Genomic DNA, 26,834 nt, shown 5'->3' with positions numbered 1-26,834 from the left:
CACAAGGGGTTTCCTCCACTAAGAACCCCAACAGAAAAAACATGTTAAATAATAGAATCCCTGACCAAAAATGGAGAGTTCACTTCACCTGGTCCCCGGGCGCTACAAGCTGCCCATTGCTCCTGGGGGGTCCTTGAGGAAGGACGGTCTAGGATGGGAAAAAGCAGAAAATAAATCACCATCACCTCAGGCCTGCCTGCATGTGAGTGTGTGTGTGTTTGCTGTGTCGCCTCCATACTCCATACATAACATGACAAATCTTTGGCCATGAGCTGTCATGGCGTGTATGCCATCTGCCATAAAATGTAATGGCGTAGCTGTGTCAGTCTTATGAAGCTGGATTCAAGTAAAGTGTAACCCTCTCTCTGCCACACACACACACACACACACACACACACACACCCAAGGGTTCAAGGGTTACTAAAAAATGTCCCACTTTCATATCCACTGTAGGTACATATTTTTAATTGTTAAACAGAATTTGCATCTTTGATGTTGTGGACGAAGAGCAGCCTTTCTACACAATAGTGCTGTATAAGGAAAAATCTAGGAAACATATTTGCTATCAGTTTGAAGTGGCTTTAGGAGAGGGGTGTTCTTAAAACGTCAAATTTGCTTTGAATGGACCGTCATGAAAATATGTTTTGCCCTTTTAGGTGGGAAATCTCGATAAGCTCGGTAGCTCCGTAAGCGACAGCCAGAGGAACATTTCGGCTGCAAACACATGCTTATGCGTGGAGAACTTTAAAGGATCGGAAGAATCGTCGGTCACATGATACGGTCAGGAGCAGCAGTTGAGGGACGGAAAGAGTCGGTGCTTCCTTTTCAATTAAGCACCGGTGTTGTCCAAAACCGTCCTCCCTGCTTCCACACGGTGAGTGTTTTACTTTCCCGTTTTGTTTCAACTCTGGTTCCAAACGATTTCCTCCTCTTTTATTTGAATGCTGATCTTTCTCTTCAAATATAATATTCGCCGTTAAGGCAGGTTGTAGAGACAGTCGTAGGATACTTGTGCGCGCTATCGACTTGCATTTTTGACAAAGCTTACATTCTGGTGCCGTTTTGGTTTTCTGACTGATTTTGATGATCCGCTCTCTGCGGCGCTGTGTAGTTGAAGGAGCACTGCTGACTTCTGTTCTCTTTAATTTTAAAGCAAGAAAGCTCGTAATTGGTTTCCATTCAAATTCCTTTTTACGACACACGCAGACGAGGTCACTTCCTTGTGTACAAGTCATGTTAGTATTTCCGTATACATGCAAAACAATGTAACCCAATACCTGACTGTGAGTTATAACATGTATTCGTGAGTAAGACAGAGTAATTAGTCAGTATTTGGTCATTTGCTGCAAGTTTACCACAATTTATCTTAAATTCTGTATTAGCAGAGCAACTAAATGGTAAACAGGGAAGGGGTGATAATGAACTGTAAGGATATAGACTAGAGGACCACAGATGCCAAACCACTGCACCAGGATGTGCAAAGTGGGTTGACTTTGAGTTAGAACCTCATGGTGAGAGTTTGCAGACAAAAAACATGATACGTGTTGCTAAAGGAGGAGAACACAGTTTGGGTCCAGGACAAGACCTGACTCTGACACGTTGTACTCCCCTTTTGTGCATTAGTGGATAGATTCCATCCGTCTCTCTCACTTTGTCTCCCCTCCTCTCTGCTCTCTCTCTCTTTCTCTCTCTCTCTCTCTCTCTCTCTCTCTCTCTCTCTCTCTCTCTCTCTCTCTTGCACACAGACACACACACACACACACACAGCAAAGACCTGGGATGTAGTGTGGAGACAATTCCCCATCATACATCATTTGAGTGGGCTCTCATTCTGTTCATCTCTTCCTTCCTACTCCTTCCTTCCTCTGTCCCTTTCTCTCTCTCTCTCTCTCTCCCCTCCTCTCTGCTCTCTCTCTCTTTCTCTCTCTCTCTCTCTCTCTCTCTCTCTCTCTCTCTCTCTCTCTCTCTCTCTCTTGCACACAGACACACACACACACACACACAGCAAAGACCTGGGATGTAGTGTGGAGACAATTCCCCATCATACATCATTTGAGTGGGCTCTCATTCTGTTCATCTCTTCCTTCCTACTCCTTCCTTCCTCTGTCCCTTTCTCTCTCTCTCTCTCTCTCTCTCTCTCTCTCTCTCTCTCTCTCTCTCTGTCATTGCCTGTCTCTTTTGAGTGTGTGTTTGTGTACGTGAGCAAGTGAGAAGGAATGTAAATAAGAAATACGTGCGCTAGAGAATCAAACGAACACCGTCAGGAGACGGGGGGAAAGCACCCAATTTCTTCATTTAGTTACAGGAACATTGCCAATTAGGCTTCACACCAAGAGCACTTTACGTGCTTGCCATTCCCCGTGACTGGATTCTATTGTGTTTTGATTACTACAGACTATGGAGAGGATGGCTTTCAATGGAGTGTGAAGAGGAAGGGAATGGCACTTGCAGTCAGTCACTGTTGAAGACGTGCCAGCGTTGTTTCTTAAACCCCATTAAGTCATGGGGCCTAGGGGTCTGATGCTTTACCATTGGCTCCCATGATAAAGTGGTTTTGCCTTATTGAGCACTAATCCTGGTTCATCAGACTGGAAAAACCCCAGAGATGGTTACATTGCATTAAGATGCCAGCTGGGGTTGGTGTGCTGTTTAAGTCACTGGCATAAAGTTACCTTGTAATGGCCGTACAATTTCCGTAATCAGGGTTTCTTTCTTCTTCTGTTTTTGTTGTTGTTGCATTAACACTGGAAGGGGTCTGTGTTGGAATTTGACCTCAGAACCTCGGAGAGAGGCATCATGAGCCACGGAACGGTCATGAAGGGAGGATCTATTTCAGGACCATGGACAGATGCCTGTGGCTCAAGATGAACTGAAATCAAGCCACTTTCCTGCCTGTATTGATGTGTTGTTCTCTGTGGTTCCGTGTCTGGTCTCACCATTAAGCCGACTGGCCTTTGCCAGCTATAAAATCTGTTGCATATGGTGTTATCTGTTAATTGCTCTCAGCTAATGTGACCAACCTAATTGGGGCTATGTTTGGCATAACAGTGCGAGGGGAGTTGGAGTTATTGAGAAATGCCAGCTTGCTGTTATCTGCAGGATGTCATGAGAGGCATGGGGTGTGAAGTGTGTGATATACTGTGGGGGGCAAGTGCAGTTTTAAAGAGATACCACAGTTACAGTTTGTTCAGTCTTGTTATTATCTTTGCAAATATATATTGCTCACAGGTAGCATTTGGCTGCAGGCATTAGAAGCAGCCTTAAAGAAACTGCTGTTTCATCATGAAAGCTGGAAATGGAGAAGCTTTGTCAGACTGTAAAACTGGATGGAAAAGATATAAGTTATGAGATTATTCTTTTGGTGAATTGATAAACCTTCAAAAGTGATTCCAGGCCCTGTGTGTGCCCTAATGTACTTGCTTTAAAAAATAAATACTGGTATAGTATGGACTGACATTAACTCATACAGACCACAGATGCCAAACCACTGCACCAGGATGTGCAAAGTGGGTTGACTTTGAGTTAGAACCTCATGGTGAGAGTTTGCAGACAAAAAACATGATACGTGTTGCTAAAGGAGGAGAACACAGTTTGGGTCCAGGACAAGACCTGACTCTGACACGCTGTACTCCCCTTTTGTGCATTAGTGGATAGATTCCATCTGTCTCTCTCACTTTGTCTCCCCTCCTCTCTGCTCTCTCTCTCTTTCTCTCTACTGGTATAGTATGGACTGACATTAACTCATACACACACAGCAGGAGGGGAAGTGCAAAGATTAGTTTAGCATGCAGTTGCTTTTTCTCTCTGTCTCTGTTTGTCTTGCGGTGGTGTACCAGAAGCAGATGCCCTGTTAATACCTCACACACTCAACTCAAATCCATTAACTCCACATTTATAACACCTGTCAGTTTTTCCCTCTCAGGTTTTTTTTCAGCCATCTGTGTGATTCTTTTTTCCTTTTACTCAATCCATTCACGTATACATGTGAAACTGCACACAAACACACCCATTCTCAAACAGATCTTCGTCTCCTTAAGCGGCCAAACTTCAGCAGCGCCTTCATTGGTAATCACATTAGTTAACCTCAAAGAAGGCTTTGTGCTGTCTATTTAGTTTCACAATGGTTTACTGATGTAACGGTCCACCAATGGATCTCTGTAATGTAAAAGCTTTCTGTTTATCCATATACTTCGGCTCAATTTCACTGACTCATTCTCACTTCTGAGCGTGGCTTTGTCCAGTCGTTATTCGTATTAAAAGCAGCCCGGGAGTCATTTTGGGTGTATTATTGTCAGCTGCGCTGTCCTCCGCCAAGCACCCGAGGCTCGGCGTGTAGGTTTTTCTGAGCTGTGGAGTAATAGGTGGATTAGTATGATGTGGGAGCCAGTTCTGTGGGTCTGCTGGGCTGGGCTGGGCTGGTGATGTATAGACGTTGGCACAGCTCTTCCTGTTTGGGGCAGGTCTCCGGCACAGCCGTTATAAATTGAACCGCAGATCCTCAGCCCTGGCCATATTTATAGTCGCTGTCCACAGCGTGTGTGTGTTTGGGAATGTGTGTGTGTGTGTGTGTGAGAGAATGTGTGTGTGAGGGAGAGAGAGAGAGAGAGAAGACTGATATTGACGACCAATGCAGTAGCCTCAAACAAGCATTCCACAGTTCCACATTCTTTAGTTTTTTTACTGACACGTCTTTAAATGATCGCTGCTAGAGTAACCTAAGCCTCCCGCTCATGCTTTACTGTCGAACTCCAAAACGGGCTTAATGTGGGTTTTTAATAAAAGAGTTGAAGCCCGCTCCAGGAATCTGAGGCTGTGGAGCTCGCAGGCGCATTCCCAAGAGAGCGTCACCATGTCAGCCTTCTCCCGCTCACACCCGCTTCAGCAGCTAGTCATGTTTATGGATGAACTCTGTCAAGAGTCGAAGCAGACGCGCAGAGCCAAGATGGCGACTGGGGTGATGTGAGGAGTTGAGTAGGGGGAGTGATGACAGGACTGCGGGAGGTGTGCTCAATGTTTAAAGGATTCTAGTCAGGCTTTTGCGCTATGGTTCTCTAGTCAGGCTTTTGCTCTATGGTTTCCTACTCAGTCAGGCTTTGGCTCTATGGTTCCCTACTCTGTGTTCCGAACAGATTAACACACAATCGGGGCTACTTCCACTTTTTATTCTATTTTATGTGCTTTGCGAAATTGTCTTAACCAATTATATATGCGTTTCAATTTTATTTTTATTTTAAATACATTTTTAATCTTGTATTGTTATTGTCTTTATTTTTATTTATTTTTCACCTTTGGATGTTTCTTTTGCTTTTATATGTATGTAAAGCACATTGAATTGCCCCTCTGTATGAAATGTGCTACATAAATAAACTGGCCCTGCCTCAAGCCTGTCCCATCACTCAGCTTCTAGATCAGGCCTCATCCACCTATAGAGCAGCTCTGACTCAAATACGATGGGGCTCAGTTTGAGCTTCAGTTTGAAGCGACTGTCTATCATAGCTCATTAATCATAGCTCTGTAAATTAACTCAACTAAATTTACTTTTAATGAATTAACTTGAGAAATATTATGAATAAGGGTGGAGGATGATCTTAGTAGACTAACATTATTAGACTGAAATGTGATTGATGTATTGATTTAAATGGGTGATTGATTGATTGATTGAAATAGCATTGAATGCAACAAATGAGCATGTTATCTGAAATGTTTTCATGATCCTTATAAATCACACTGTTCACAGTGCATAGCAAGAGAAATGGAGGTGCCTGTGAAAGCCTCACCGCGTCTTGCTGCATTACTTAAAATAGCATGTCCAGTTGCCCTTAAGTCTAGCAAAAACAGAGGACAAATCTCAGTGGCAATACACAGAAGTCTTCTAAACCTGCTAGTAGTATAAAAGCCTCCTAACCTTTACAGAGTATTCTCTGACATTTAAAAGTGCTCTTGACCTTTGACTTTTGACCTTTGACCTCTGTCCTAGCACGGCAGGCATACTGCAGCACGACTCTGGCCTCACCCTGCATCCTCTTCTTACAGATGCAGTGCCTGGTACACTATGTCAAAGACGCCTCATGATTTATTTTTTTCTGCTGATCGCAAAAGAAGAACGCCCGCCTGTAGCAGAGGCTGCTCTAAAGTGCTTACTGCGCTTACACTTCTGTGTACACAGTGCAAGGATACTGACAGTACCAGTTCAAAGCCTCTGACAGCTACTGAGATAGACGGCACAGAAACGCATGCACAGAGATGTGCACAGAATTCTTTTCTGTCTTCTCCGGGAAAGACAGCCAGAGAATAACCCCTTGAGTGCCGACTCAACACAAAGCGAAACATCAGATTTTTTGTCAAGACGTGCAGGCGCTTTTCTGTTTTTTTGTCCGCCCACGTCCAAAAGTGAAGGTGAACGTGGATGCAGTGAACCTCAAAAACACATTGCCCACATTCAAGCCTCGCATGTCAAGGCCATGGAAACGGCTTTGAGGTTCAGAGGCCTCATAAATATCGTACGAATCACTTTGAACTTTTGTTCTCCACTTTTCCCCTCCGAGTTTAAAAAAAATAAAGCCTTCTAGAAGACTGGGTTTTCTCTCTCTAATGGCACGTTGCTTTCGTTAGTGAAATACTGCTGAGCGTGACGTTTTTTATTATTGTTAGCTTTACGGTGGTGGAGGACCTCTCTTTCTCAGCTCCTGTGACTTAAGATTGTCAGATGAAAGCAGTTGTGGTCAGTTTTATTGGGGGGGGAGAAAATCTTGATTTACATTGTAACACGCAACACCACGAAAAGTCTGCTGCTGCCATTTATGGTCCAAGTTCATTTATTATGACCATAAAGCATGAATGGAGGTATGAGTGAGTGCATGTGCCAACCCCCTTGCCTGATAATAAATGAAGACAGCAAATCACGTTACTGATTCCCATGAACCGCCGGTGATGGATTTCACTGGGCCACAGGCCAGCTCATTGGTGTGATGGAGGCTTCCACGAGAGCCGTTGGCGGAAGGGACTGTGTTTAGTTGTGTCTCTAATTAAAAGAGCCGTTGGCGGAAGGGACTGTGTTTAGTTGTGTCTCTCTTATTAAAAGAGCTGTTGGCGAAAGGGACTGTGTTTAGTTGTGTCTCTCTTATTAAAAGATCTGTTGAAGTACAGTACATTGATATTTGGGTACAGGTACAGAGGGTCTTGAAAGGAAGAATACAAAGGTTGGCCTGTACATGGGACATCAACACTAGAGGTAGTTTTAGACTCAATCATCTGCTTAAAGCCCCCACCTATGAAAATGTTCTACTTGAAATATCTAGTGAAAAAATATGTTATGAAAACAGTCCAGGACATATTTGATACGCAGAGAGGCTTATGATGGAATGAAATGGGTCAGTACTGAGAATGAAAATTCTAATGTGCGGTAGTCCTAATTCCTCTCAGAATATTAGTAACCGTTTGGTGTCCTCAAACACCTCGTATAAAACATCTCACAGTGCTCCTGCTGGGTCTCATTAATCAAATAATGAAAGCTCTTGGAATGAATAGGAAGTTTTGATCGGGATTAATTAGTACGGTATGTTCAAACCCGTCTTAATGTGCGAACGTAAGGCAGTAACGTTACAGGAGAAAATATAATGTATAAAAGACGAATGAAAAAAACAGTGTAGGGACTTTTGGGGAGGTTTTTGCCCAGATTTGTAAAATATAAATTGTGGTGAGGAAAAAGGGTATGGTTCCTTTTTTTTTTGGACAGATAACAAAGGAACACACACACACACACACACACACACACACACACACATATACACACACACACACACATATACACACACACACACACATACACACACACACACACACACACACACACACACACATATACACACACACACACATACACACACACACACACACACACATAGAGAGAGAGAGAGAGAGAGTTTGAACCAAGTGAAGAGCTGATCAAAGAGTCTGATGATTGTGAAGATTGTGCCGTGGTAGAGTTTGTGTAGAGGCGGAGAGAGAGCAGGAGAGGGAGAGGGAGAGAGAGAGAGAGAATGAGAGAGAGAGAGCAGGAGAGGGAGAGAGAGAGAATGAGAGAGAGCAGGAGAGGAGAGGGAAGAGAGAGAGCAGGAGAGAGAGAGAGAGAATGAGAATGAGACAGAGCAGGAGAGGAGAGGGAGAAAGAGCGCGAGAGAGAGAGAATGAGGAGAGGTGAAGCAGGAGAGGGAGAGAGAGAGAGAGAGAGAGAATGAGAGGAGAGGGAGAGAGAGAGAATGAGAGGAGAGGGAGAGAGAGAGAATGAGAGGAGAGGTGAAGCAGGAGAGGGAGAGAGAGAGAGAGAGAGAATGAGAGGAGAGGGAGAGAGAGAGAGAATGAGAGGAGAGGGAGAGAGAGAGAGAATGAGAGGAGAGGTGAAGCAGGAGAGGGAGAGAGAGAGAGAGAGCAGGAGAGGGAGAGAGAGAGAGAGAGCAGGAGAGGGAGAGAGAGAGAATGAGAGGAGAGGGAGAGAGAGAGAATGAGAGGAGAGGGAGAGCGAGAGAATGAGAGGAGAGGGAGAGAGAGAGAATGAGAGGAGAGGAAGAGAGAGAGAATGAGAGGAGAGGTGAAGCAGGAGAGGGAGAATTGAAATGTCAGCGTGGTGTTTGTTCTGTCACACTTGTCACTGTTCTGCAAAGAGAGGTGAGGCTATTGCTGTTACCACATGGAAGAGCAAGGTCTCTGTGAGTCACTGACTACATGAGTGATGAGAGACACAAAGGATTTGTCAGTGGGGAGTGAACAGGGAATTCTGTCAGAGCACTTCATAGCATGTCAATGTGTGTGTTTGTGTGTGTGTGCGCACCGTGTTTTGTGTGTGTGAACCGTGTGTCTCGTGTTGTGTGTGTGTGTGTGCACCGTGTGTCGTGTGTGTGTGCCTTGTGTCGTGAGTGTGTGTGCACCGTTTGTCCCGTGTGTGTGTGAGTGTGTGTGTGTGTGTGTGTGTGCGCACCATGTCGCGTGTGTGTGAGGGAGAGAGAGAGGAAGTAAGAGGGATTGTCTCGAAGATGGATAGGTCAAATTAAAAAGATTGTTTTGATCGTGTGCAAGTCACTCCTTTAGATTTTTAGATTCAGGTACCAATACACACACGGCAATATTCTGCAAGCGCCTTTGAGCAGGTTAAGGTTGTCTTGTTTCTCCTCCGTTACCCTTGTATACACGTTATCACTCTATATGTCAAGCCAGGAAACAGAATGGAACTGACAGCTGATGTGGCAGGCTGGCTAACTCTGATGTGGCCTACGAATCTGACAAGCACATCCCGCATCGATCTGCATATTTCTATATGAGAGGGTCATTTGAACAAGAACACCTGTCCGATGCTTTGCTAATCTATCGACTCTATTGATTAGCCACTTTGGTAAGGCGGAAACAGGAAAGCTTTGTTCCTCCATTTTGGACAATGGACAATTTATTGATCGGTAGTGAGCTTACCAGCTCAGTCAAAGAGGTGGTGCACTCTCTAAAGAGAGAGTTCTGGACTTGTGTGGTAAAGAAATGGGAAATTAAGTGGCCAAGTCCATTGGGGCGTTGTCAGAAAATGAGCCCACCTTTCATGGAGCAAGCTTTCCATCCACACATAGATTGGATCTCCTTCATGGAGACAAGTGAAGACGTGTTTTTTCAAAGTGTCGTCTTAAATAAGCATTCCGAATCAATTGCTATTAGCTAACGATATGCTAGCGGGTAAAACTAACGAAATCTCTTAAATGTGCTGACTTTGACATTATGACAAACTAGTTACTCAACAACTGTCCTAACACAGTCAAACATCAAGCAAGTGCAACACAAGACGGAAAATAAGCTACCTACTTGTTCGGCAGACAGTAGAAAGCCGGGCGGTGTCAGGCAATCTTACATTTAGCAGTTATAAGCCTCTGGGCCCTTGTATGGCACGGAGGCGATTCTCCATATTAAAAGTCATTAGCGCCCCAATTTTTTTCAAGCTGTTATTTTAAGGTAAAACTGCTTATCCTAACCCTAATCCTGAAGTATAATTGTTGCATACTGTTACTTTAAAGCCAAAGTGAGGTGAGATTGGTGAGGCTTATAATACAAAAGTCCTTTCTGTTGCAAATCTTAGTTCCATACTCTGCTATTTGGGCTTTGCGTACTATTCACCCAGGGCAAATTATTTTATTCAGTTTACTATTTTCAGAAATCATTTTGATTACTGCTAGGGTAATGTTCAGTACTGAGGATCTCTTTTTAGCCTAATGGAGTCTAATCTTGTGTGTGTGTGTGTGCTTGTGTGTGTGTGTGTGTGCGTGTGTGCGTGCGTGCACTTACTTGCATGTTTGACTGTGTGTGTTTCTGTGTGTGCTTGACCGTTAGGCCGGCAGGCTGAGGAGGATGACCGGTAAAACTCAGACCAGCAACGTGACCAACAAGACCGACCCGCGCTCCCTCAATTCCAGAGTCTTCATTGGCAACCTCAACACAGCGGTGGTCAAGAAGACGGACATTGAGGTCATCTTTGCCAAATATGGCAGGATCATCGGCTGCTCCGTGCACAAGGGCTACGCTTTCATTCAGTATGTCAGTGAGAGAAATGCCCGCCTCGCAGTCGCTGGGGAGAATGCCAGGATCATCGCTGGCCAGCCCCTGGGTAATGTTCCCTTTGGTGTTGTTTACTTCTGACCACATGTGCAGGTCTCTCTGTATTTGTTTACTTCTGACCACATGTGCAGGTCTCTTTGTATTTGTTTACTTCTGACCACATGTGCAGGTCTCTCTGTATTTGTTTACTTCTGACCACATGTGCAGGGTACTATTCGGCGACACTCGCTAAGCGGTTTAGCGAGCTAAACTCCAGGCTAAAAAAAGACAACACCGTTTAAGCGGATTCGGCGAAGCAACTTTTGCTCAATTTCCATGGTAATTAATCGCTTAGCCCTAGCCTGCTCCAGGACAGGCTAAGCAAAGTTTAGCTGGCTAAACTTGCCACACCCACGCCAAAAGGAGGGATCCCATTGACAAGGTTAATAGTTTGATTAGCGTAGGAAGAGTTCTTTGCGATCGCCAAGAAGATCCATTTTTCCATCATGATGAGTTCTTGTATGAGTGCTACCGATCCACCCGACAAGGAATAATTAATTTAAAAGACCTTCTCGAGTCATTTATTGCATACACCACCGTCTAACATTGAATGTCTTCTATTTTTGTAATGTCGGCGATGCGGAGAAAAAAGCACTCATAATTATATGACATTCATTGGTACAGTTGATAAACCAGAAATAACTTTCATGCTCAGCCTGAGACGTGATTTTTAGTTTGCACATGAATACTAACGTTTTCTTTGATCCCAGGAAATTTGAGCACATAACCCATCACCATTACGGAGATTTGGCTAAAGTTGTTTAACCTACTTTAACTGACATCATTGCAAACGTTTAGTTTTGCAAACGTGTCTAGTTTTTGTGCAGTGGTGGATGGTGGATGTGGATGGTAAGGTGGTTGAATGATAAGAAGAAAGAAAGAAACACAATTTATTTGCATTGCTTCAATTTATTGAATTTCTTATTAATACATTTTCATTTAGTCATTTAGCAGACGGTTTTATTCAAAGCGATTTAAAACTACAATTCCAACGAAGGTGAAGGGAATCGAACCGGCGATTATCTGCATGCAAGCCCTACGCTCTGCCCGCTGCACCAAAGCTGCAAAGATATCACTACTTATACAGCCTATGGACAGTTTCTTTAATGCTGTTGCAGTCGCGACAGTGATGAATTTTGACATGATTATGGTCTTGAATTCTTCATAACGCGTTTATGGTCATATCCCGCCTTAGCGGAGAAAAAAATGAGTCTTTTTCTTTGAGTTTAGACCATTGTACCTTTCAAAAAAAATCATGGTTTTGGGGATCGACCTTTCTTGCCTTTTGAAGCAAGACGTGCACGCGCAATTTAGCTGACGAGATAAATTAACTTGAGGTTAAAATAAATTAGCGCCCGTCGCCAGACCGGCTTGGCCTGTTCTCATTTAGCGAGCTAGTTAATCTCCAGTTGCGAGCTAAATTAATTATCTTAGCTTCAGTTGTACGCCGAACAGGCCCAGGTCTCTCTGTATTTGTTTACTTCTGACCACATGTGCAGGTCTCTCTGTATTTGTTTACTTCTGGCCACATGTGCAGGTCTCTCTGTATTTGCAAAGCAGTGTAAATCATAGCTATTTTAGCCCCTCATTTACATGGACCCACCTGATGCCCTCCTATAGTACATGATTGCCCCCAGAGTTTATATTCACGTAGGGCCCTTAGGATCTAAACAGCTTATACTACAGAGGACTGTGTATGAATGCAGTGATGGATAGTGCCTGCCCTGTTATGCCCCCGCCCCCCCCCCCCCCCCCCCCACATTACTGTGACATCAGAACTGTTTGGTGTCTATAATTAGCACATTTATGCAACACTCTGCCATCGACTAAAAATACGAATTCAAAAGGTTGAGGCTTATTACTTTACTAATAAGTGTCTGTGCCTATGTAATCAACACACCTGCCCTCAGACAGCGCCCCCTGCTGTTGAAGTGTGTGTGCTGTCTGCCCTGCCTTGCTTAAAGATGCTGTCAGCGATTTGGTTTCAGTTTCACAAAAGGTTGTTTATATTTGAGCTTATCAGTCAATCAAATTTACACCCCTGCCTTTTGTGCTCCTGAAGCACTGCGTTGATTGGTCGGGATTGCTTGTGGCTTGGTCTGAGCCAACATGTTTGTTTCACATTTACAGAGCCACGAACGAACACTGGGGGTTTTTGTAAGTGCGCACACTGAACAGAGAGCTAGAGGATTGTGCCGAGCAATTACGTGAATTTGGCATTAGAATCGCAGACTGCACCTTTAAGAAGCGAGCAGACTTTCAACTCGGTACTTCAGTTTTCTTCATGACTCTTGCCTAACACAGTGCATTTGGATTATCACCTTTTATCTGGGATATTGTGTACCTGACTCATTGTCATACTGTGGCATGTTTTCTCAAGGTGTGATTGTGAATCACGTTTTTATTATTAACTAGTTTCAAGTGACTTAATATATGAATGTGTCTTAAGTCACTTGAAAGAGATAAGATACATTAATTTGAATCACATGGACAAGAAGTTCTGCTGAATGAAACCATGTAAACAGTCTGTAAACAGAAGGCTGCTGAGTCTGACTAAAAATACGAATTCAACAGGTTGAGGCTTATTACTGTAGTGAAAGATTGAAACCAAATGAATGAAATCAAATACCACAGAGCCCTGAGTATTTTATTTATGAAGGTCTGAAGGGAGGGTGGCGAGGGGTGGTGAGATGAGGGATTCAGGGTGCATCGCATTCAGGTTGCCGTAAGCTCCTCAGCAAATCCCCACTATTATTTATTGATTAAAGTTGCGTCTCCTTTATGAAAAATAAAACCCCTCTCTGCCCTGTAACCCTGTTGAATGTGAAGAAGAAGCTAGAATGGCGCATCTGATATATTCCCTTCTGTTTCTTTTCAATTTGGAACATCTGTTGCGCTACTGAATTCTGGCATGAGTCAGACACCCAACACTGGGTTGGACCCGCTGTCCTCTGAGTCATTAAAGTTGAGCTCTTAGTGGAGCAGTGATAGCTAAGGGTGAATCATCTCTACATGGGGAGAGCCACTCAGACAAAGGACCTTCATTTTACCTGTCAGTGAATGCTCAGATAACAAATTGGAAAGTGGAAGACTGAAATTATAGAAGGAGGCTGTAGTATTCATTTAGCCACTGATGAACTGGCCATTCACACTTAAAGCTTTGAAATTATATGGAGAAGCAAATATTGAGAAGCAACTGACATTATTGTAGCATTTGTTGTCTTCTTTTTAGGTGACGGCAAAAGACCAGTTAGGCTATATCTCATAGACACAAGCACACACACATACACATACATGTGTTGGTCATTATTCTTTTACCAAAGATTGATGAAGAGTCGGAGAATGATCAATCAGGAAATAGGCTTTTTTCTTGCAATAATGCGCATCAAGGGAGAGAGGAAGGTTTCACTCAGCAGATTCACCCGTGTCTCTGATTCGATTTCGAAACAGTCCAAGTTTTAGTATCCTATTGTCATTATTATTTTCATTATCAACCCTGATCTTTAATCCTGATCTGCAACTCCTTCAATGCACACACACACACACACACACACACACACACACACGCGCACACACACACACACACACATACACACATACACACACACACACACACACACACACACACCCACACACACATAATGTTGTGCCTCTCAAGCAAATATTGAGCATTTCCTCATGCCACAAGCCACACAATCAAGTGCAGCAGAGCTTTCAGCTGTGAAGGGGCTACAACATACGGGTCTATATGGGTGTCATCACGCCGTTGCGGATGCCAGGTGGATAGCGGCTTTCCTGCTTCAGTGGGTTTTAATTTCTCCAGGAGAGACTCAGACAGCCCGTTTTGCTTCAGTCAGTCTGATACTGGCAGCCAGGGCAGGGCATCACTCTGCATCCTTATGACTCCGATTAGAGTGGTGGCCTCTACGCTGGGAAGGAATGTAGAGATACGACAAACTGCATGAACCATTCGGGTGCAGAAACCTGAAGATATCAGGGCAATGCAACTTCTTCATATTCCCTGCTCATGGTGCCGCTCAGTAGTCAGGTGCTCTCAGGTGCTTTAAAATGGCAGGTCAGTCTAATCATAACCACAGGTTGCATTCCAACACCTACTTTAGTATTCAATAAATGCATTAATAAATAAACAAAAAAAGAATATAGCGAGCTTAAGAGATAAGGGCAAAGACAAATCATGCATTTGTAGAAATGGGTGCCTGGCATCACTCCATGGTAAACATGGTTCAGACAGGGAACTTGAAATTCAACTCTTGTGGTCTTTTAGCACCATGCTGTGGCTGTGGTTGGTATTGCAGCATGGCGTGCAGTGACTTACAGCTTCCATTCGTTTGTACTGAATGAATGGCAGTTCTGTAAATTCTTTGTGCCACTCAATCATGATAGATGTATGGAACACAATTAGCACTACGCTGTGCATCTATATGAACTTAATGTATGGTATTAAAGCCTAGATATGAGAATATGAACGAATCAATATGCCGTTTTTCTAGAATAAATAGGTGGAGCATTATTTCATTCCAGTGTATACGATCATTCCATTAATATTTACATCTTAATGCAATTCCTAATTACTGTCAAATAACTTGAACTCTATGTGACTTCTATCTGGATAACTTATAAACACTAGATGGCGCTAAAGACCTGGCCATAAGTTAGGTTCAAGCAACAGTATGTAACAATCTGATGCAAACTCTCTGATGTCTAGTTTTGGTATCATCTTCAAATTCACTTTAGCCAAAATGCAAGAAAAGATTTCACAGCAGAGCATTGCAAACAATATTCCCAAAAGACACCAGTTAGCATGCTAGCAAGCTTTATGCAGTACCAGTGTATTGGTGTTTGCCAAGTTTCAGCATGCCTTTTAGGTGGTTAGCTCGCTAGTTGTAGACCAAAACTCCTTACTGTTGCTGCAAGTGTTGCCACTGAACTTTAACAGGCAAGTTCTCATGCTATGTGAGATTCTTGGCTTCAACTCTAGGGTCAGTGAACTCCCTTTCTGTCTGTCTTCTCTAGACTCTCCCTGAAAGCACTTTTAAGTGAAATCACAATGTGAAATCACAATGTTATCCTTTACGGCTTTTACATTTTTTTCAAATTTGGAAAACTGAAAAGTACTCGGAAGTCCCAGTCCCTTTTGTGAGGGAAATCCTGTCTTGTCTCAAGGACTGGGACTTGAATCTGAGTATATGGCTCATATCTCGATAACATTTTCTATTTCTACCACCAGGACTTTGTAGGCTACAAGAGAAACAAGAGGAGCAATACAATAAAATGATAATGCATGCTTGGCATGTTGGTTAGTATAATGTAGTCTAGTTGAGTCTTGAATTGAATTCAATTGAGTCTTCAATTGAATTAGGCCTGTGGCTGTGGGGTTAAAACAGCACCCCCTAGAATTGGAGGAAAGTGGTATCGCCTGGAGTGTCTTACCGCTGCATCTGACCGAAGAGAATCTATTTTAGGAAAAGGAAGAGGTCTGTTGACGACGGAACGCATGAAACTGGACAAGTATCACACTACGATGTATAAAGGCAAGCGTCGCAATCAGCGATGTGAGTATCGTGATGCGAAACGTAAATGAATGATGATGCTTGAAATTGAAATGACGTAGAAAATAAATGAATACAAAGAGATGACAATAATTGACGAAAAAGAAAGTTAATTAGGCTACATGCAGCAATAAGTCGTTGTTGATAAAAGTTGGTGAATGCAAGTAAAATGTTCTTTGTATGCTTACAAAAACAACATTATTTTATATTTGTCTTCTTTACCACTATAATGTGGAACCAATTATGATGTCGTGGTTGTGGACTACATTCTATTTGTGTCAGGCGCGAGTTTGCGTTCCTTTGCCCCCAAATCGCATTTTTGTATCCTACGCACTTCCTCGATAAGAAGAGAGAGGCGCAGAAGTCGTTCAATCCTCTTGTTAAGATGGCCCACTATTGGAATGACAATTCACTCAAAACTACTAAGTTAGGAGTTTTAATAGGCTACTCCCGATACCAGTGTTAATGAGTTCAAGTGTTTCTGTAGATGCATTTTAAAAGACTTGTGAAAACTCTTGTAAAAGGCAATCCCATATTGATGTAGCCTACACTTTATAGATACAGACTCGCACAAGCTTCGGACCATAAGTGGGTATGGCATAACTCCAAGACTTGCAGTGTTTCAGACTGTTGCATGCGCGGGTCGCTTGGTTACATCATGATCAAAGAGATATGACGGGGGAAGGCATGTAAATTAAGCCTTTGGGATCGGATATTATGGTCAGTGGACCTGGTTTCCTTAGATCCAGAGGAAATTGTCGTTTTGCCCGTAACAATGTTTTCATTGTAACTGCTAGAACTTGCATACTGTTATACGTGCAACATCTGATGCAGAGACTAAATCAACCTGGCCAGTTACTGTGCCCTTAATTCAGAAAATCTGGGACGGACATTGCTTACAGTTGAGAGAATACGCGTGATGATATACAGATAGCCTTGAAATCACCACTGCAAACAACATATATCAAAATCATTAGTGAATAGCACAATTGTATTGTTTTTGGAAGTGATATTTTTTAGTACTCATTGAACATCCTCCTCACAATTTCTGCAGTTCCTTTTCAAAAGGCACTTCTCCTATATTAATGCAAAATCTGGCAGTAGTCAGTCTTTCCTTCTTAGCTACTCCACATAGAAATTCTGAATGTCTGCAGGGTTTGAAAACATTTGAGTACTCAGTGTGCCATCACGAAACCTTGTCATTTCAGACCTGTATGCATTGTAAATCCTTTTAAAGGTCTAATAATCTAATCTGCACCCATTAACTGTGTATTGCACCTTAAGTAAAAGGCTTATAGTGTTGTTTTGACTGATTATTGATATTTCACACGTAAAGGAAATGATACAGAGTAGTATTGCAATATTATCGGCCGACGTAATCAGCACAATATTATACTGATATAGTGGCACCAAGTATCTCAATATTTATTTATTTATATGTTTTCAATATTATTTTAATACATCCGTCTACTCTGGTAACATTGCTTATGAAGTCCAGATTGCACAAGACATTTTAGTTTTCTTGTGTCACAGCGGAAATTGGGAAAAGTCAGGGGTTTTACGGTCACAAATTGACCATGCCAAGATGGTTGCAGAGACTACCATTCTACAAAACATAACATATGGGAGAAACAAATCGTGATGTGTCACAGAATCTAATTGCAATATTTGTGAAATGTAAGGAATCGCAATAACATTGTATCGTGGCCCACATTTTGTGATGGTATTGTATTGTTGGCAATTCCCACCCATGTAAAGATACATATTTTACCTCGATGTATTTGTTTGTCTGTGATTCTCACCACATCACGTATAACCTCTGAGAATCAGTGAACAAACTAGAGTCATGGAGTGGATGTGTCCAAGACACCCAATTCTTCCTCTCAACATCTTTGTGATTCCTCTCATCTTGTCCTGCACCCTCGTTGCCCGTGGCTCTGTCACACAAGCTCCTCTGGGAACATCAAAGTTGTCACGGCGATGCTGTGGAGAGGTTGTCCCACTGTCAAAGACCTGTCAGTTGTGCCCACACAGTGATGGTTCCATTGTCCCTGCTGAGATTTGGCCACTCGCAGTGACGGTTCCTCTTTTTTTAATGTACTCTGTCGGAGGCTGTCAGGGGATGTATCCCATCAAGACGATTCCATTTCAGGTTTGATGAAATTTCCATCCTACTTGTTTCCCTCCTATGCACATGTCATTTATGCACCTTTCAAATGTACCTATGAGTACATGTACACAGACACAAACAGGTGTACCTCACACATACGCATGTACACATGCAGATTCACGCGCTTGCACGCGCACACACACACACACACACACACACACACACAGATGTGCACACGACCACATAGGTAAGCACAGAGAGCGTTAGACACATGCGCACTCACACACATTATGCAGAGAGCTTGTGGGTACTGATTGTTATCGCGCTGTAAGAGCAGTGGCTTTGGGGCTCTCAGCGTTGTATCCCCTCTGAAGTGCCACCTCTTAATGTTCTTTGATAATTCAAGAGCAGCTGCTAATGCAGACGCCCGCTACGTGCTTTCACCTGCACTGAAATAATGATTAATTCCCAATTTTACACAAACTGATTGCAAGATCTCTCTGGTTCTGTTCACAGACGTGCGTTTTGGATGATCCCTTGAGAGGACTTGAGGTAGTAATTCAGTTGCTGGTATTTTTTCCCCCTGTTAGCGTGCCACTTGTGCAGCCCACAATGGTTGGATAGATCCCACTGAATATGGACCCGAAGCGTGCTGATTCAAAATTGGCAGGTGGTCAGTGACATCAGTGATGACTCTGAATTGACTTCAATCATCACCTCAGCACTAGACAGAGGCACTCACGAACCGTGTAGGCCATCTGCGTTTATGACCTGTTGATATGTAGCTATTGGATCGAAAGCTTTTTTTATTATCAGAACAGTGCACTTCATATGGCCCAAACGGAGCTCAGGGCCTTTCTAAGGAGGACATTTGAGTGTGTTTGACTTCCCCATAGAGAAGTGTAACCTCATCTAGGACACAAACTTGCACCCTCAGGCGTGGTTGACGTGTGTGTGCTAGCAAGGAGGCTAAAAACCCATTGGTGCTAATGTCTGTCCCTAGCACATCTGCTAAGGTGTCAGGGAGTACATCTAAGTGTCAAGGTTCATGCAAAAATGTGATTTTATAGATTTTTTTTTTATAGACCCGGGTGGCGCACTGCAAACGGTAACAAATGCAGTGTAAAATGATGGGCACTACTCACCCTAAACGGAGTTAAGTGCACTGTATTGCAGTGCACTGTATTGCAGTGTTCTTCGCAAATGTTCGGTAATAGACACAGCTTAGGTTCTACCTATCAGATCATTTAATCTATCTGCCTTCATATCTGTCTGTGCATATAGTTCATAAATAGCATCCACATGGTCTAACCTTCTTTTCTACTCTTCTTTACTCCCCCACCCCTGGCTGGCCGTCAGACTGTCTGGCATCACACGAGTGTCCTTGCCCAGTCCTCCCAACAGGACATCAAGAGCGACTGGGTTCATATTTAAAACTCTTTTAATGGGGCAGTGAGGAAATATCTTCTCTCTGTGCTGCAGAGTTGTCACACTAAGTGAAGTTATGTGACCTGTTCTGTGAAGCGATGCATTATCCTCCCATTCCTCAACTCCATCATTACACGCAGCTGTCTCTTCCTGTGGTGATTAGAGTACAGGCAGAAAGTGCCAGTAATGGTTTTAAAGCATCAACTTTCACTTCGGCTGTCTGTCAAAAATTCTCTCTCAGTCTCTCTCTCTCTCTCTCTCTTTCGCTGTCTTGTCCCTGACTTTCAAAAGAACCTTGGCTTGCATGGATATAGAGAGATAGGGATTGTGTGTGTGTGTGTGTGTGTGTGTGTGTGTGTGTGTGTGTGTGTGTGGAGCCAGGCAGAAGGGAGGAAAAGGGCTAGCACTGATACAATCGCTGCATAACAAATGTGAGCCTCCTGTCATATAAGCTGAGGGATGATGCTGGTGTCTGCTCACGTTAGTTTTCCATCACTGTGTTTCTGTGATGGTGGCAAAAGCTTCTGTCAAAGGGGGGGGGGGGGGGAGGGGGCATCTCTCCCAGCTATGGAAAAGAGTGGAACTGGAACGACCACGTCAAGTAACACTATTGCTATTTTGGTTATTGTTGGAAAGTGTGTGCTTGAGTCAAAAGGTGCTTTTTTTTAGTTAGCTGCAAAACACGAAAAGTTCCCATCCGGTTGAATTGTATAACTGTGTCCCGAAATGATGATGAATTGAAAATGGTGTCAGTCATGTACATGACCATTTTACGTGTTGCCTCAAAATCCTGCCCTGTTGAGAGTTCAACCCAGTCACGATGCAGAGAAGCTGAGAGACCAATACCCATTTACAAAACCCTCCTGTTCACTCAACAGTGAGATAGAGTGTGACTAGCTAGGCTAGTGTTTCTGTGAGGTCTAAAAGCAGTCCCCTAGGCTCTGATGTCACCAGCTCTCGTCTGATGTTCTTAGCTTGCTGTGTGCCGTGTGTGCTACAGTGAGAGAGAGTGTTCACTGGTGTGTTATGAAACCCAACAGGCCTACAGTGTGGGAGGTGGCAGCCAAGTTAATTATGTCAGGCTAATTAATCGCTTTTAATCAGCTGTACTTTCCTTTCTAAGGGGCAATGATATCACTAAGGTGTTTGAGGCTGTCTCACCAGTCATCGCTTGTTTTATTTTAAGTCAGTAAACTAAAGGACAGTACTTGGACTAAGGTAGAGTAACTTAACTTGGATGTCTTGCAAAATCTTGAACAATGTGGGCCACAACTTCCTTTACTGTGGAGCTGACATGAGAGATCATGTTTGTAGTATCCCAGGGATGACATGATGTCCAGCTTCCCGGCGGGATCTAAGAATGACATGGGCAGACATGTTCCCAAACACTGAAGAACTGCTTATCCTAATTAGACCTTATACGAATGTGTTTGGATTTTCACAGGACTATAACTTATTTTGGGCAAAAAAAAGCAGATACTAGATACATTTGTATTTGATTAGTAAAGTAAAGAGAGTAAAACTGGCATGTTTTTTCTGACAGACATTAACATGGCCGGGGAGCCCAGACCTTATAGGGCCAAGATAGGCTCCAAACGACCACTACCCTCTTTATACAGGTGAGCGATGGCATGACTCATCCTTATGAAAGAAATATGATGGCAGATTCTCCTGTCGGTCTGCATAGCTTTCCTTGGCCTCTGATTTTGATTTGTTTTGTGTCAACAGTGGATATGAGTTTGACTACGACTACTACTCAGATGACTTCTACAACAGGTGCGTAGTCCATGTTATAGCATTGTCCAATACATCCCCCAAAAATGATCCAGGGAAGCCGGGTAAGTTTAAGCATTCATTTGTTAAAAAGTGTCGTCATACATAATTGAAAAAAAATAATAGTCTTCTTAATTCGCGAATGAGGCTTTGGATGACTCAGTAGTGAATTAAGTATGCCGTGTATTCTCCTTTTATGGACATGTCACAGTTTTTCTCCACTTCCTCTCACTCGGAAGGCGACATTTAAATGGCACATGGTAATAGGGCTCCAGCCCCTCCATCACTCACTCAGCCACTACTATTCATTTTATGGCACTGTAGCCCCTTCAGCATTATTAATATGCACCCTTGGTGGCGTGTGAAGGTGATGAATAATCTTGAAAGGGTAGAAAGCCATTCTAAAAGCAGCGGGCCCGTGCCAAAATAAGTTATTAGTTCCAGTAATACAATTTTATGTATGAGTCGAGGCAATTAGCACAGCGCGAGCCATTTTATATTTTTTTCATTTGGAGTAATACACAGGGCGTATAAAGCCTGATATGGGTGCTTTATTAGCCATAAGTGGAAGGTGCTGGTAGGTTTGGGTGAGACTTTTGAATGTTTTACATTTACATTTACATTTAGTCATTTAGCAGACGCTTTTGTCCAAAGCAACGTACAAGGGAGAGAACAGTTAAGCTAAGAGCAATAAAACCTGGTGTAACAATAAATACTGCTTTTTTTTTAAGAAATAGAAAATGGCATAGAAAGAAAAAGAAGTGCGGGTCTGTCATTGCTTAAGTGCAAGTAAAGCCAAGGTGCCAGTTAGGAAGGGAGGTGCTCTCTAAGGTGTTGGGTCTTCAAGAGCTTCTTGAAGGTAGAGAGGGACGCCCCTGCTCTGGTAGTGCTAGGCAGTTCGTCCACCAACGTGGAAGTACAAATGAGAATAGCCTGGATTGCCGTGCTTACACAGGCGGCAGTGCCAGACGACGCTCACTAGATGAGCGCAGCATCCTGGGTGTAACATTTGTCCTTCCAAGAGCATTTAGGTAGGTTGGAGCAGAACCAGCAAGCACTCTGTAGGCAAGCATAAGTGACTTGAACTTAATGCGAACGGCTACCGGCAGCCAGTGGAGCTCAATGAGTAGCGGGGTGGCATGTGCCCTCTTTGGTTGGTTGAACACCAGACGCGCCGCCGCATTCTGGATCATCTGTAGTGGTTTCACCACGCAAGCCGGCAGGCCCGTTAGGAGGGCGTTGCAGTAGTCAAGGCAGGAACTCACCAAGGTTTGCACCAGCAGCTGGGTGGCATACTGGGTTATAGGTAGCTAAGCTAACACACTAATACTTATTATTTAAATGCATTGTTACATGAACAATGACTGAGTAAATAGTGAAACATGCATACATACAAACATGCAACATTTTGTTTCAACATTGTCCTTGTATGTGCTTGTGAATATCTAGTTTTCAGTAAGGCATCCTGTTTCCTAACGACTCAGCAGTGGCTTGGGATTGGTAATGACCTACCGCATGTTATGGTGATTAGAACATAACCCTTTTTCATCAGAAGTCCTGTATTTTTCCAGTACATTACTGTAACAAAGGGACATTTGACATTTGGAACATTTTCAGTCTGATTTACTGCATTTATACCTACAGCCAGTGTCTTCATTCTGTTCAGGCTAATGACACGAGCCCTCCCTCCGAGACAGTAATATAGACTCAGATTGGCCCCAGGGTAGTAATAGGCCAGGCAAGAAAAAGGCATCCATCTTTCATTTGACGCTTTCATGCGTTTGTTTTCTCACATCTTATTTAACGCTGCCTTTTATGCGTTTCCCTGGGAATTTAGTGTGCGACCGTGAATGCGGATGCCAAAAGGCTAGTTATGCTTTTCGAAAGAGGGGGAAAGTAACATTCTAGTGCCCTTCTTGGAGTTTTACCGCAGGGCCAGATGAGCAGATACAGCATTATCATGGCAACAACAGCACATCACAGCAAGCTCATCTTTCACGTTCTGTGGTCAGACTTGACCTCATTTATTCTGCATTAAGCAAAGAGGGTTTGGACTTCTCAAGGAAACATTTTATTATCCCTCTGGCGGTGTTATTCATGAGGTAATTAAACACCCAATCCTCACTTGTCAAACGCCATTAAATATCGTGCCAGAACTCTCTGTGTTTAGCTTTTCTTAATAATGTTTTCAACTATCAGCTAAAATTCCAAAGGGAGAATATTTCCGCCTTCACAGTGTTGTTCGAAATCTCTCGCCCTGAAGGTGACGGTTCATTTTTGTATGCTTGTCCATCCCACCAAAGCGCTATCCCCCTCCTCTCTCTACTTCCAACAGATTATTTGACTTCCACAGGCGGCTGGCTCAGCACCCTCGGGCTGTGATCCCTGTCAAGCGCACTCGTTTGGTGCCCCCCTCCGTGCGACGGGTCAAAACATCTCTCCCCTCCAGGACTTCCTCCTCCTCTTCTACCTCTTCCTCCATCTCTTCTTCTGTCAAACAGCTAAGCTGTGGTTCCACAGAAACAGGCCCCAGGCGTAGGTCTAGCACTGTGTGCAAGATGTGAATGTCCCCCTCATCTCTCTGTTTTAAACCATCGCTGCCGATGCCCTCGTGGTCTGATGATTTGTCACAAGCAATTGGCAATAGAAAGCAAGTTGCGGTGTTGGCTTTTCTAATGAAAATGACACCCCTCCATTTCATTCTCCTTAAATCTAGGCATCATTTGGCATTCTTGTGTGTTTCCCTTAAAAAATATAACCATTATATTTGTGTGATTCGTCGAGCTGACAACATCCCTTCCACCCTCATTATAAGAGACATTCACCATCTCCACTCTTATTGAACATCAGAATAGCTGTCACAGAATAGATAACATGGGCCGTTATTACACCATCATGTCACCAAATTGCCAACAAGGCTTCCTATTCTGTTGTCTTTTTTTGGGTGCTCACAGTGAAGAAAGATCAGCTCCTGACCATCAAGCGGGAGCTCTCTCAGATCAAGACCAAGATTGACTCCTTACTGGGCCGGCTGGAGAAGATGGAGAGACAGCAGCACTGCGTGGATGCAGGTGAGCGAGGAAGAGATGGAGCATCCATTATGGAGCAGGCTGGAGGTCTCTGAGTGCTAGATGGAAAAAGTAAGAAGCAGAAGGTCACTGTGTTCCAGACACTGGGCTGTTTTTCTTCTGGCTGGGTTCTGCTGGTGTTTCTTTTGTAACTGCACTTCACTGTTCTGTTCTCTTTCTTCCCATCGCTGCTGATTTCTGACAGGCTGCTCCATAATTGTGTGTCTGATTATAGAGCTCCCGCTGCCCACACACTCTCCCACACCTATTTCTCCTTCTCTCTCTCCCCCTCTCCTTCTCTCTCTCCCACACCTATTTCTCCTTCTCTCTCTCCCACACCTTCTTTCTCCTTCTCTGGTGCTCTCTCTGTACTTCTGCTCTTTTTCTTACTTCTTCACACTCACATCCTTTCTCTCTTTCTTTCTCTTTCTCTCTCTCTTACCCAGTACTCTCTCTCTCTCTCTCTCTTACCCAGTACTCTCTCTCTCCCTCTGTCTCTCTCTCCTTCACTCTCTCTCTCTTACCCAGTACTCTCTCTCTCTCTCTCCTTCTTTCTCCCTCCATCTCTTTCTCTCTCTTACCCAGTACTCTCTCCCTCTCTCTCCCTCCCCCTCTCTCTCTCTTACCCAGTACTCTCTCTCTCTCTCTCTCCTTCTTTCTCCCTCCATCTCTTTCTCTCTCTTACCCAGTTCTCTCTCGGTCTCTCTCTCTCCCTCTCTCTCCCTCCCCCTCTCTCTCTCTTACCCAGTACTCTCTCTCCCTCCCTCTGTCTCTCTCTTACCCAGGACTCTCTCTCTCTCTCTCTCTCTCTCTCTCTCTCTCTCTCTCTATCTCTATTTTTCTCTGTCTCATTCATTCACTCATCATCATTTTGGTCACTGGAGTCATTTTCACAATTTTTTGACCTGGTACTTTTCCACTCCTCTCAGAGTCTCAGAGGAAGCGTGATGACACCTATCAGTCACTCCATGACCGGCGTATTTCAGACTCGGCAGAACATTCAGGAGACGACGTGGAGCTGGGGCATCTGGAGGGAGAGACGGAGGAGATGGAGGATGTTTGCAGGGGGGACTATGATGACGAGGGCAGCAGTGATATGGTAATTGTTGTTTTTCTTCCCACCTCAATGCTCCAGTTATTTCATGCTGTGAGAATGCATTAGTTTAATGGGATTATCAGAGGGCCATGGGGCAGCCCTCCGACTGTGAACCCACACCAGCACAGCATAATCAGTTTGTCTTCATAGAACTCAAGGATGGTGTGCATCATACAAATGTTAGGTATCTTGTGCAGGAATTTGCCTCTTTCTGAGCAAAAACACAATTGCTATATTTTTCTGTTGTTTCCAGGTGGAGAACCATATATCGGACATAGACAATTGAAAGAGGTTAGTTTATTGGATGTGTAGCATGCATAGTACTTTAATCACATCTTTGTCATATTACCACACAAAAACACCATCACAGATATGGAGACAAATTATTCTGTTTGCAAGGAGATAAAATAGTGTCGTAGTCCAGCACTATTTCTAGGTGTGATTTACCATGCCCTGTATTTCTCAGTGGCATGGCACTCACCTGCAGGGCTCAGTGGCAGAAAGGCTTTTTTGAAAAACATCCATCTTGACATGGATCTGTCTGGGTGGTAATGAAACTCCCTTCCCCTGCCCTCCACCATCTGCCAAACAGACATATGTAATTTGCTCTGGCAACTACGAATGGTGTCTGTACTCCACCGTTTCTAGAAAGCTCGCAATGCCCAATGATTCTGAACATTTGTATGGAAAGAAACATTTATTGTGACCTTTGTTATCATTATGTTAACATTTCCCTTTTACTCATAATATGTATATGCTCTCTTTCCTTTTTAGATCATTGAAGATAATGAAGGCATTTAGGGGAAAAGGTTGTCAGTAAGTCTGCATGCATGTTGGACCTTGACAGGAGTGTGGAGAATAAAGGAAGGTTTTAGGAGAAATTTACACCCAGCCAGACATTCCGAAATTGGGAATCCTATACTAAACCCACTGACAGCAGATGGTGTGTTTATTTTACATTTTTCTTCTGTGACTGTGTGCTCAGCTACTATTAAAGTTTTGCTTATCCCATACAAAATGTATTTTTTTCTGTATTTTTGATGTCCAGAAAGAGGACAAACGTGCTCACAAATATTTGTTTTGTTTCTGCTCTTGTGTCTTTTTTTTCTATTGTAAGATTTTCAAGAGGAAATATTTAATGTCTCTCATAATAATCTGTTACTATT

General features: G+C 43.4%; 1 protein-coding gene across 1 annotated transcript; it reads left to right on the top strand.

Annotated features, from left to right (window-relative positions):
- Positions 1-772: 772 nt before the first annotated feature.
- LOC308382043 (RALY RNA binding protein like) lies at positions 773-26,834 on the top strand (the record flags this gene model as incomplete). Its single annotated transcript, XM_080859726.1, has 9 exons — positions 773-874; positions 10,360-10,633; positions 21,275-21,350; positions 21,460-21,507; positions 23,840-24,039; positions 24,459-24,575; positions 25,502-25,671; positions 25,922-25,959; positions 26,443-26,834. 8 exons carry the CDS (start codon positions 773-775, stop codon positions 25,952-25,954), a joined length of 1,020 nt encoding a protein of 339 aa, XP_080715852.1. The 3' UTR covers positions 25,955-25,959; positions 26,443-26,834.

Source organism: Sprattus sprattus, assembly GCF_963457725.1.
Source record: "Sprattus sprattus genome assembly, chromosome: 20".
Lineage (NCBI taxonomy): Eukaryota > Metazoa > Chordata > Actinopteri > Clupeiformes > Clupeidae > Sprattus > Sprattus sprattus.
Note: the sequence above shows the minus strand (reverse complement) of the source record. Positions and strands in the feature narration are given on the sequence as shown.